At 35.0% G+C, this 12,684-nt stretch overlaps 1 protein-coding gene across 1 annotated transcript; it reads left to right on the top strand.

Annotated features, from left to right (window-relative positions):
• The first annotated feature begins 7,111 nt into the window (after positions 1 to 7,111).
• On the top strand, positions 7,112 to 11,491 carry LOC143592264 (ABC transporter I family member 6, chloroplastic-like). Its single transcript, XM_077072216.1, has 7 exons — positions 7,112 to 7,393; positions 8,457 to 8,507; positions 10,095 to 10,316; positions 10,497 to 10,619; positions 10,769 to 10,945; positions 11,126 to 11,226; positions 11,311 to 11,491. Exons 1-6 carry the CDS (start codon positions 7,121 to 7,123, stop codon positions 11,210 to 11,212), a joined length of 933 nt encoding a protein of 310 aa, XP_076928331.1. The 5' UTR covers positions 7,112 to 7,120; the 3' UTR covers positions 11,213 to 11,226; positions 11,311 to 11,491.
• The last annotated feature ends 1,193 nt before the right edge of the window (positions 11,492 to 12,684 follow it).

The following is a 12,684-nucleotide window of genomic DNA, read 5'->3' as shown; positions in this document are numbered from 1 at the left end:
AGCCAATTTATTATTTGGTGCTGTCAGTGACCAAAAGACAATAATTAGGATTAATAAAAACCAATATACCATTACTTTAACCTAAGTGGACAGACGATGTCAAGCGATTTGAAAGATTAATTATTTAAAACTAAACGATTACCTTTGAGATTTGTAAACAATATTAAAAAAAATATTCACTCTAGGTTCGGGTAATGTGACATTCAACTAAATCACAGATTCACCTGACTTGATTGCGCAGTAATTACTAGACCAATTAGTTTGATTATGATGAAAAACGATAACTTAACCGGATTGTTGACATAATTGAACTCGATCTACTGAATTACCAATTTATGTTTTATGACAATCAATTAAATACCAATAGCCGATGATTATTAGTTCAATGTCACAAAAGCCTAACCCTAAGTTCTGATGAACAAAACCAAATAAGTGATGCACCAATCGATAATCAAAAACATAAATTGTTTAAACAACCAAGCAATAATAGAAAAAGATCAAATTAATAAAACTTAATAAAATCCGTAGTCATGAAGCACAATGAATCTGGTCATAAGCTAAAATACACAAACCCTAGTCTATAATAAACAAACGAACTTAGCTAAGCATCGACATTACATTAAAGTTACTTATCTTGATGAACATATGATCAAACGATGATTCGGCGGCTTCGGGATGGTCGGAAGTCGACCTTGGGTTTCTCTTCTGCCTCGAAAGTAATGATACGACGAATGGGGGCTTAGATATGTTTATATAATGATTAGGGTTAATTTTCTTTGATTTAATGTGGTTCGCGTCACGCGAAAGGGTAATGGGCCTGTCCTTCGCGTAGCGCGAAGGACAAAATAGTCGGGCTCAGTTTCTGGCTGGTTCGCGTAGCGCGAACCAGAGGCTCCAGTCCTTCCCGTCGCTCGAAGGACAAAATGTTAGCCAAATCTTTTTCTTTTCTTTATTCTGCCTCGTGAAGCGTGCAATCCCATTCCCGCACTTCTAAGCCTTCATTCCAAGCTCATAAATCAACCCTATAAGCCTCTGTAGCGTCCAATGCCCTGAAACACGTAAAGATGCATGAAGTACGAATGTTCATTCATTTATTTAACTAACAATAACTAATTTAATATATTATAATACCTAACTTTTACCCAACCATCAATAAACAATTAGATAATCAATTAAACATTTCATATCATTACATGCAAACACATATCTCTATTTCTAGCAACCAATCTAACTTTCTTACTCTTTCTTATATTACACATGAAGTTAATCATGCATCTTACCACTACCTAGCTTGCTTGAGCGACATATGGTTTTCTTGAACTGGCATCTTCTTTCTCTTTCCCTTTAAGTCCCATTCTCTGTTCGAGTCTAAGCATGTGCTATCCTTATTTCTCTTTAACTTATGCTCTGATACCAACTTGTAAGGCCCCGTTCCCGGTGCCCTACACTAGGTGTTAGATTTACTCATAAACACAGTTCTATATATTAGAGTGAATTTAAAAGTTTCACGGAATAATTAAAACTTCAAATATCATTACAAAATTTCAAATTTAAACAAACATTCAGACAAGTCTTATACATTCAAACGTCACAAAACATTTTAACTTCAAGTCTTCAGATGCCAACTTCTATATTCTTCTGCCATGTGTGCTTCTCAAGCCAGCTGCCTTAGTCTATTTATCTGCGTGCATACTAAAAGTCAGCTACGCTGAGTGAGTTATAGTTAATCAGGCAACATACATTAGATTCGCAGACTACAAATACGTATCCGAAGATACGTATTCATACTTAACCTGTCCATATTTATTTCATACATACTTACATACATTCGTTCATTGATTCATTCTTTCATATTTTAACTCATTTAATTCATACATCCCATCTCTACATTTTAAAGAGCATTTCGCCTTACTTCCTCGGATATTATTAGGGTCCGGTGCCCAACATACCTTGGATATTATTAGGGTCCTGTCCCTTATTCTCGTTCCATACAACCATACATACTTTACTTATCTTTTGTTATATATTTATATATACCCATCCCCTTACATAACAGAGAAAAGGGGCTAGAAACTCACCTGAAGTCGGTTTCTTTCTGAGTTAACTGTGATACCCTTCCTTAACTGTGCATGTCTAACTGTGTAATAATTGTAAGTATCAATTAACTACATCTAACAAATCATACTTCTAGGTTAGTGAAGTTCCTAACGAACTGGGGTCCGAGGGCAGCGCCCCTGGCAACAGGGTTCTAGGGGCGGCAGCCCATAACAAGGTTTATTAAAAATTCATCAGAAAAACGAGACGAGTTAAGTTTTACAACCATTCGGATCGCATATGAAACCAATCGCATGGATACATTTCAATCGCATCGCATGGATGCAAACCAGTCGCATCACATGGGAGCAAACGAGTCACATCGTATGGATGCAAACCAGTCGCATCGCATGGATGCAAACCAGTCGCATCGCATGGATGCAAACCAGTCGCATCGCATGGGAGCAAACCAGTCGCATCGCAAGGATACAAACCAGTCGAATCGCATGACAAAATGAATAGCATCGCATGCCCCTAAACTAATCGCATCGCATGAATGTGCAATGAGATTCGTCTCTATGCAATCAGAATCATCGATTTCTTTATTTTACCATTTTCAGTCATTTTCCTCCGAGACCCTTCCTTATGACCCGATTTAACCCTTTTAATGAGTTTTAGGTCGTAACAATTTTGTCTACTTGCTTTTACATGGCCCGAACGTCACTTGTTCGTCCCCTATCACACTTGTTAAGCTATTTTACTACAAAGTCTATGTTTTTCTACCACCACGAGGTCTGATTTTCCCTCAACGAATCTTAAGACCAACCGATGTCTAAAATTTGTTGTTTTTATCAAAACATACCTCACGGTTTCGGGTTTGGTTCGGATCTGGACCAACCCACAGATCTGGGCGTGTTTCTTGTTGTTTGATGATACTTGAGCAAGAAATCTTCCTTCCTTTAACTCGGATTTGGATCCGGGTTGAAAGAGAGTGTTTGTGTGTGTTTTTTAAAGTGTTTGTGGAATGAAGGTGATGGAATGAATGAGAATGTGGTGCATGTGCATCTAAACTTTTTGAAGTTTATATACTCCTAGTCTATGGGCCTTAAGGCCCATACCCATTCCCTAGCCCATTCTCTAATTCATACCCAACATAATCAAACATTAGCACATCATTAAATTAATGAAATTTCCTTTATTTATTAATTACAAAATTAGGATCTTACATATATTGTAGTTTGAAATCACGGAACCTCATAATTAAAAACTAGAGGTCAAATTCTGACCGGTAAACTGAATTTGTCACACCCCAACCTACGACGGAATATGACGGGACGCGAACTGTTGGTCCACAACTCACAAGACACTAACACAACAATCTTAGTGACAATATCTAATTATTTTATTAAGTTCAAACATGTACACATCATCTCAAACAATTACAATTAAAACAAAATAAATAATACAAAAACATCTTGTCTTTCTTTTATTCAATATCCTAAAGCTCATTCTATGTGATCTTCAACCTCCACTTCAAACAATAAGATAACATGCAATATGCATACAAAATAGATATATTTGTCAACACGAGGTTGAGTAAGTAATCACCAGTGTTTGACACTAACTATAATATATGAGAAAAAAACTGCAAATCAATATTGTGAGTATCAATAATTAAACAATAAGCAAGTACGTGATGTCAATTGACCATTGCCTTGTGAATCGGGCTCTGGCTACTATGACACAATCAATGAGTATGCTAGAATAAACGTGTAAGCTAGAATCAATGATGGACCACTCCGAATGCTAGAATTAAAAAAAAAATAAGCAAGTAAGCAAATAGCAAATAAGCATTTAATTGATCAACAACACAATAATCATGATTTGCTAGTATGGATAATATGTGGTATGAAAATATAAATAAGTACGCATAAAGTCCCAAAAAAGGTTTTGAAATCAGTAAAATAGGGGAGTGATTACTCACTTTAATGATTGGTGAGCTAAACAATAACATATGTATAACAAACAAATCCCGAGTCTTTAATTCTGACATGAACTGACCTAAAACTTTGAGAAATTAAACTACAATTAAAAAAGAGAACATGGCTGCTGGAATCAGGTTAATTGGATATGTAAAACCCAAGTTATGAGATTTTTAATATTTAAGCGAGCTGGTACTGTTTAAAATTCGAACTTCAAGTTCTAACCAGTAAACTCAAACTTTCCTGGTGAACAAAAAAGTCTTCTGGCTCGAAAGCTAATTTGACCAGAAGATAGAGAAATCGAATAGTCAAAGGATTTGACTATTATGCCCTTAAACTGGCCACCGAGACTCCCTCAGTCACTAAAATTGATTGAGGTCTTTTGTTTATAAGATGAAAATACACATTTATCAGAAGACAACTTACCCGGAATGATTAAGGAACAAGGAAATAAATGAGGTCAAAAAGTTTTGAAACTTGAAAGTCAACGGAGGCTTGAAGAACTTGAATAATCTTGAAGAAATTGATAATGGAGGAAAGGATTTTGTGATATGCAGAGGTGGTAGCTGAGTTACAGAAGATTTTAGGGTTTAGGGATGTATTATGATTAATTATTATACACCAAAATCGCTTATTAGGAAAATAGTTCGTTTAAGGAAACCAAATAAGCTTAGATTGACAAAATCGGGTCAATTAACCTAGATATTTCGACTTTAAAAACTAGAAAACGATTTTGGACCTGCTATAACATTATAGGGCTTATCTCGGGGCTTAAGTTTCGTTAATTAGGTCTAAATAGGCTCGATTTAGCATTAAAAACGAATTAGCGAGTCAAACGAAGACACAAATTGATACAGATAGTAGCCCACGTCATGTGGCCTACATGAGGCTCTCTCCATGCGTGATGCGGTGTGGTGAGGGGGATTCTCAACTTTGATTTTTGGCAAAAGTAGTCCCTGTACTTTTATAAATGTGATTATTAGCCGTCTTAAGCGATTTTAAGGGTTTTTAAGAGTTGTTTGACGAGTTTGAAAGTTAAGAAAACTCAAATTAAGTTTAACCATGCTAAATTCTAATAAATTTAAGATTTTATAAATAATAAAGATTTGAATTACATTCCCGAGTCGGGTAAACGAATACGAAAAATTCGAGATGTTACAGAATTGACCTGAAACCGGTATAGTAAAAACTGATTTGTAACCGATATTAACCATAGTTAGGGACCGTTAGTTTCACTAAGTTACTAAGGTTAGTATTAGGTTATGCTAATTTTAATAGGTTAAGTGGTTAATAATAGAACCTTACCACTTACATAGGTTAGAGGTTTTCACTAAAAAACCAGCTAGGAACCGTAACGATTATTGACGATACCGGCTTTGATGGTTTGACCAATAACCAGTTACGATTAGTAACTCATATTCTTATAGGACATTCACATATATCCCCTGCTTAAGTTCCTATGTTACATATTTACCCAACCTTTAAAATCATAACATATTTCCCATTTATAAACCACATATATTACGTATATGCCCATTTCATTAAAATTAAGTGATTAAATGTTTGTTTTATCGTTAATGAACTAATTAAAGAACTATTTACATATGCCTCATTTCTGAAAACATCAATTACATATATCCTCTTTATAAATTAAAAGAACATTATGTTATTACTAGAATCATATATCATTATTTTTATCTTAAAAAAGAATGAAGAGAACCTACAAATCACAACTAACTTTATTAATAAGATCAATTCTAACACAAAAGTTTTCTGAATTTACAATGCATTAGCTTCCAAAATGCATAGCTTCCAAATATTCCAAAATGAAAACCAACAATATAAGACGTAAGAAAACTATGCACTTTTTCCTTCATTACTTGTAGGCCACTTTTCTGTAGTACGCAAATTGATTCATCATTGCATAATGGGCCAACACTCTTATAAGCTCTTATCATATTTACAAATGTTGAGTTTACTCTAGTGGTCGACTTTTGTTTTCCCAAATTACCATTTGAAAGTTCTGCTCCACAACTTCATGATCAGTACTATAATAGCTATGTAGGCTTTCATCACTTAATGAGTCTTTTGATTCTTTATTATGAGCATCACTTCTATCTCTGTAAAAGATATACAATTCTCATAAAAACATCTATTTGTAGAATACAAGGTTTATCAAAATAAACATTTACCATTTACGATTGTCGCATCAAACTTGTGTCAGCCTCACACATGCTAAGCATCACTTGAAACTTTTCATGAGAATCAACTTGAATTGCTCGATGTCATTTTTCTTACTGAACCAAAGTGAGACACTGAGCTCCCTATCCGAGCTCTTAAGGATAATGAGTGGCTCCTTATCCGAAGGACAATGAGTGGCAACCTCTCAATCAAATCAAATCAAAGTTTTATATGCTCATGTCAATGTAAACTTTATTTGGAGCCAAAACAATAGCGTCTTATAGATAATTTCTTAGCTAAACGAAAGTAGCCTCCACATCTTAATTGTATCTTATACTTAGAAAATCCTTGAACAACAACATTCTCGAGTGACGGTGATTGATCTCTATTCTCCTATGCTGGTGTAAATGAGTAGTTTTCCATAGCATCCTCATGAAACAACCTAACGTGAAGCAAAATTGTTCAACTATACCATAGAAAGAAAAAAAACATACCCAGACATATAATAAAACTTTTTGAAGTGGGCGTTGTTTAGACCTAGCAAAAACCAAAAACAAAGAAATCATTAAACTTTTTACCAAACATGCAATTAGTCTTTTCACAAGTAAGAACCATAGTATTAATTTATATGTATAGTGTTAGCATGCTATCTAACTCGTTTTATATAATTCATTTTGATGTGTAAGTTTGTTAATACTAATTTAATAATAAAAATAGGTTAATTGATCGTTAATCATATGAATGAAAACAATAAGTTAGGTGCTTAGGTTTAGGATATTTGGGCCCAATTCATTAAGCCCATGCAATAATATTATTTCATGAGTCAATAACAATATGCTACCAAGTACCACATGACATGACCGTGAGGTGCACGTGATATACCGGCTTATTTTATCAAACCCTCTTCTCCGGCCACCGGAAAAATGGCTCTACTCCACCGATGCTCGTCTCCTTCTACTCCACCTGTCATCTCTTTCACAAAATCAACCGCCAATCCGACGTCGTTTTCGGCCTCCTCTCTTCCCCGTAACCGCCGTTTACTTCCGTCGCTTAGAGTAACCGCCGAAACGGCAGCCGGTTCTACGTCGGAATCCGGACAGAAGCTGCTTTTGGAAGTGAAGGACCTCACGGCCGTTATCTCTGAATCCGGACAGAAGATTCTTAACGGCGTTAATCTCTCAATCTACGAAGGCGAGGTAAATACTACTTCTATATTGCAGTTGACTACTAATTTGATACTTTATCTATCTATAAAAGTAGTGGTAATTTGACTTTTGAGGTGCCTAGGGTTTTGGTTATGAACTCATAGGTCTGTGAATTTTTTATATTATTAATTGTTGTGTTGTGGTTGTTGTTTAAAAGTAAAATAATATGTGTTAAGACTTGAAATTGAAAGGTTAGTAGTATAGTTATTTTTGGATGAACAACTTTGTGATTGACAGAAGCTGTTACCTGTTATAGTGCCGGTTTCTAGTTTTTGTCACTGAAAACCGTAACCAAACCGTTGAAAATAAAAACCAAACCAAACCGTTAATTCACGCGGTTTGGTTGGTTAATATATGTTAGCATCATTACTAAAATGATGACCAGGAGAAATTGAGCCATAAATATACCACTTCCCAATCCTGCAACATGGAAACAGTATACAAATACAGTATGCAAGCACAGCCTCATCCATTTCCTAGGAGGCTGGAAGAAATTGTAAAACGAACTTGAAAAATGTAAGCATCATATTAGTAGCCCAACAATGAGATAACTGTTAATGCAAATCTGACACAGCAGTAGAATTATCACATAAGTAATACATTAGAACATCACATAATCAAATACATGCAATATAAAATATTTAAAGAATTTAAATATATTTAACACTTATGGTCCGGTCCGGTTTCATGGTCTTAAACCAAATCGTGAATACCCTACCTATATGGGTAATCTGTATTTTATGGGCTGTAAACGAACCAAACGTTCGGCAGGAAGTTCGTTTATGTTCGTTGATTTGATAAATGAACGAACGTGAACAAGGAGTTTTGTTGGATTTAACTAAATGAACAAACACGAATAGAGGCCATGTTCGTTCAGTTCTGTTCTTAAACGTTCAATAATGTGTTTGTTTACGTGAATTTGTTTGTTTACGCCTGTTTAGTAAAGAAATCACTATAAATTCGCAATAATATAGCTATGTTTAAGAGCACCAATCTGCAATCAGAAACCTATCAATCATTTTGCTAATGCTGTTTCAGTTGTTGATTTGACTAGATTCATGCTATTATGGGCAAGAATGGTTCTGGAAAGAGTACCTTTGCCAAGGTTAGTACTTTGTATGCTTAGTTTTTTGGACTCACAGTTTTGCGAACCAAGTATGGGTGTTCATCGAGCTCTTTAATCGGATTTCGGGTTAATTGAGTCAGGCTCTTTGGGTTTTGAACGTTGGAAATATAGCCCGATAACCTAACCATTCTACATTCGGGTTAAATGGTTCTTGGGTTTATTGAGTCGTGTACAAGTCAGGGTTTGGGTTTTCAACGTTGGTGTATATTCTAATGTCAAGTCTCGTTTAAATTTTGAGGTTATTTGACTGAAATGACATTATGTTTGCCTGAGGTGTCTTATTGAGCATGATGTCTTTTATTTATTCCTTCCGTGACCTCAATTTGATTTGCAACTAGATGTATAATCGGAATTTATGCACCAACTATTTTTATTTGGGTTCAGTTTTGTACACAAAGTTTGTGCATTTTGACTAAGAAATAGTCAGCAGATCAGATTTTTGTCATATTTGCTATGTTTGAATATCACATATTAGAAGCGATTTTTCCCAATTTTGCTGCATAAAAGTCGTATTTTTATCAATTTAAGTTGTGATTTGGTAGTTTGACTCAGATGTACTCAACTGTGATGTCAAGGGCAATTATGAAATTACGCTTGTTTCAATTTTCAACTTTGCCGGGTTATACGGGTCCCGTATAACAAAAACATCCATTTATCGAACCGATTAGCTGCACTCGGGTTCGGGTTTTATAGTTGGTCGGGTTCATAGTCACATAAATCGCGGTACGGGTATGCGGTTCGGGTACGTGGTTCGCTAGGCTAGACGAATTCGGTACGGAGGGGGTAGGTTAATTTCGGTACGAACTGGTACAGTGTGCCAAGTAATCCGGTTCGAGGGAATTGAAAAATTAATATATAAGTTATATATCTTTAAAAAATAAAAGTTGTTTGTTTAAAAATATAATTTCCATATATACATATATACACATATATTCAAATGCAATTTTATGAAATAGCTATATTATATTGTAAAATATATTTGAATAGTAACGTATAGGGTTAAATTTAATAAAAATACAAACTTGAGGGTAAAAAATAAAGTTTTATGGAAGAAAAAACTGAAAAAAAGCAGCTGATCTTCACTACCGTTTTAGGGTTTTGGTCATGGGAGCCAAATCTGGAACCCAATTCACTAATGATTTCAGGAAAAACCCCAATCGAATTGGAGTGTTCTACAGTCGATTCCTAATTCGCAAATTAGGGTTCAATTAAATCGATGTACCAACAATTCCAATATACGTTTTAGGGTTCAATTGGATCGACGACTGCTGTTCTTGGTTCACGAATTGAACCCACTATCGGAACGAAAACGAATTCCGATCCGGTACGAAATGTACCAAAACGAAATTCGCGGGTAACTGAGCGATTTCTGTGACTATGGTCGGGTTCATGTAGATCGGGTTGGCTAGTTTTTCGGGTCGGGTCTTGTCATCGGGTTCGGGTTAAAAGGGACGGCTCTAGAACCGAGTAGTGTATCCAACATCTTCAGCACTTGAGGATTAAGCTGTCAATAGTCTACATATTTTGTACTTGTTTTGTCATATTATTATGTGTATGATTTTGTAGGTTCTTGTTGGTCATAAAGATTATGAAGTTACTGGAGGTTCGGTTGTTTTCAAGGGAGAGAATTTGCTTGAGATGGAACCAGAAGACAGATCACTTGCTGGTCTTTTTTTAAGTTTTCAGTCTCCTGTTGAAATTCCAGGAGTCAGCAACAGTGACTTTCTGCAGATGGCGTATAATGCTAGAAGAAGGAAACTTGGTCAGCCTGAGCTTGATCCACTTCAGGTTTATAGTTTCTGACTCATTTATTTTAGTCTTTACAATTATTGTAGCTTTTGTACAGTCTCTAAAATTGTTCGTTAGAACTTGAAAAGGTTATGAACATTTAAGATGTATACAGGTTTTTCTAATTTTTGCTACATTAGGTGAGTAAAATTTGGTTGTACTAATAATACGCTTTCGCAGTTTTATGGCTACATCATGCCGAAGTTGGAGATGGTGAATATAAAGGCCGACTTTTTAAATAGAAACGTAAATGAAGGATTCAGTGGTGGTGAAAAGAAGCGGAATGAAATTTTACAACTTGCGGTATGCATTCCTGATTATGCAATTTATGACTCGAGTTTTGCCCTTTCTGGTTAACTTAAATAAGTGTATTTTGTTTTTCCCTTTTGGTTTCTGATCAAATTCAAATGATGTTGAGGTAACTGCAGAATTAATTTTCTCTTGTTTTATAGGTTCTTGGGGCAGAATTGGCCATATTGGATGAAATTGATTCTGGATTAGATGTTGATGCACTAAGAGATGTTTCAAAAGCAGTTAATGCTTTAATGACTCCCAGAAACTCTGTTTTGATGATTACTCATTACAGACGACTCTTGGAATTCATCAAGCCCACCTATATCCACATCATGGTAACTTTTCTGTGTTAAGTTAAAAGATCAATGCTTGCATATCTTTGATGACCTGTTAATGCATGTCTATGATTTATATGGGTTAGTTGCATTTAATATACTTTTATAAGGTTCTAAAGTTGTATGGTTTTGTGGTTATGTTACGATTTAATTTATTATGAATAACGAATGTGGTTGTAGGATGAAGGGAGAATTTCAAAGACTGGTGATATATCTATAGCTAATATTCTTGAGAAAGAAGGTTATAAAGCAATGTCCACCGCATAATTGCTGGCTATAAGGTATATCCTGCACACTACTCTTCAATAAAGCGGAAAATTTTGTTTTCTGTTAATTATCATTTTCACAGCTGTATTCTTTTTCAGAGAGAAGTTTTGGTTATGATATTTGGAGTTTTTTGTCCTAAGATAATTATTCAAGACAGAAAAAATGATATTGGATATATGTCCTTGCAGCAGGTATTGAGACACAAGTAGGTATGTTTGTGTTACTCTATTCATTTGTAAGTTGACTTGATAATTTATAAATATGTTTGTTACCATTAATGCTTGTAGTATATTATCGTCATCCAGTTGCACATAATAAATCAATCTCCTAAAGTTTTAAAATGTGGCCTTTTTGCTACTGACTCTTCCAAGTCTGTAATTTGTTCGTCTATTCCAGAAAATGAATTTATTTTCACTTGGTGCATGGACGGGTCATGTGGGTTGGGTAATGGTTCGAAATGGGTCCGGGTTAACATTTTGTCCCCATTTTTTAAGGTTTTGAGGTATCAAAAAGTCTATTTACTTAATAATATTATAATTCTGTTAAAATAAAACAATTAGAGACACTGCATGCATTATGAATGGGCTCAAGAACGATACATCATGCAGTAGGTGTGGTTCGCGTCAACTGTTCAAATTCAAGATTTTGAATGTGGTCTATCAGAGTCACAACTGGGATCATAACATGCGGGGCTGGCAAGGGGGCTACATCCCATCAATTATCGTGTCCAGCGAAAATGTTTTTAAGTGTTTGTACTCGTGTCGTACAAGGCTCGTTCATGGCAACACCAACACTAGAGTGGTGTGCCTTCCCACCTAAATTGCAAATAGAACATGAACAACAAAGTAATGCCAAGTACAAGAGACGTAAAAGTTCACAATAAGTAGACCAAGGAGACCATGAAGGGTGACCGTCTTTAGAATTATAATGAGGGGTTAGGTTTAAATAAGAAGTTTGATTTTTCTAAGAAAGCTAGGAATGAGGGTATTATAGTCTAACACTTTAATCTCAAAACCCACTTACTTTAATCTCAAAACCCATTTAATTACATTAATTTCAAAAACCCATTTACATAACAACCCAATTGCATCTTCATTATCTCCTACAACCACCATCACTCCACCGTCCACCGCCCACCATCACCCACCACCACCACCTCGCCGGAAAAGTCTGAAAAAACACAATGAAAAACACAATGTAAAAGCAAAATGGAAAAAAACACTATGAAAAAAAACACAATGATAAAAAACACAATTGTATGACACAATGTAAAAAACACAATAGAAAAAACACAATGAAAAATACTATTGTATAACATAATTTTGTAAAACATAATTTGGTAAAACACAATTTGTAAAAAATCCACCAATTTTTTTTAATTTTTATATAACAATATGGTACTCATATAAAAGATAAAAAGATACTCGTTATTATGGTGAATTTGTTTTTCAATAAAAGCGTCGTAAAAAAAA

The sequence above is a fragment of the Bidens hawaiensis genome, unplaced genomic scaffold, assembly GCF_021521415.1.
Source record: "Bidens hawaiensis isolate Kalapana, Puna unplaced genomic scaffold, B.hawaiensis_p1.1 tig00040642_1, whole genome shotgun sequence".
Classification (NCBI taxonomy): Eukaryota; Viridiplantae; Streptophyta; class Magnoliopsida; order Asterales; family Asteraceae; genus Bidens; species Bidens hawaiensis.
The sequence above is the reverse complement of the archived record's forward strand: the minus strand, read 5'-3'. Positions and strand labels throughout refer to the sequence as shown.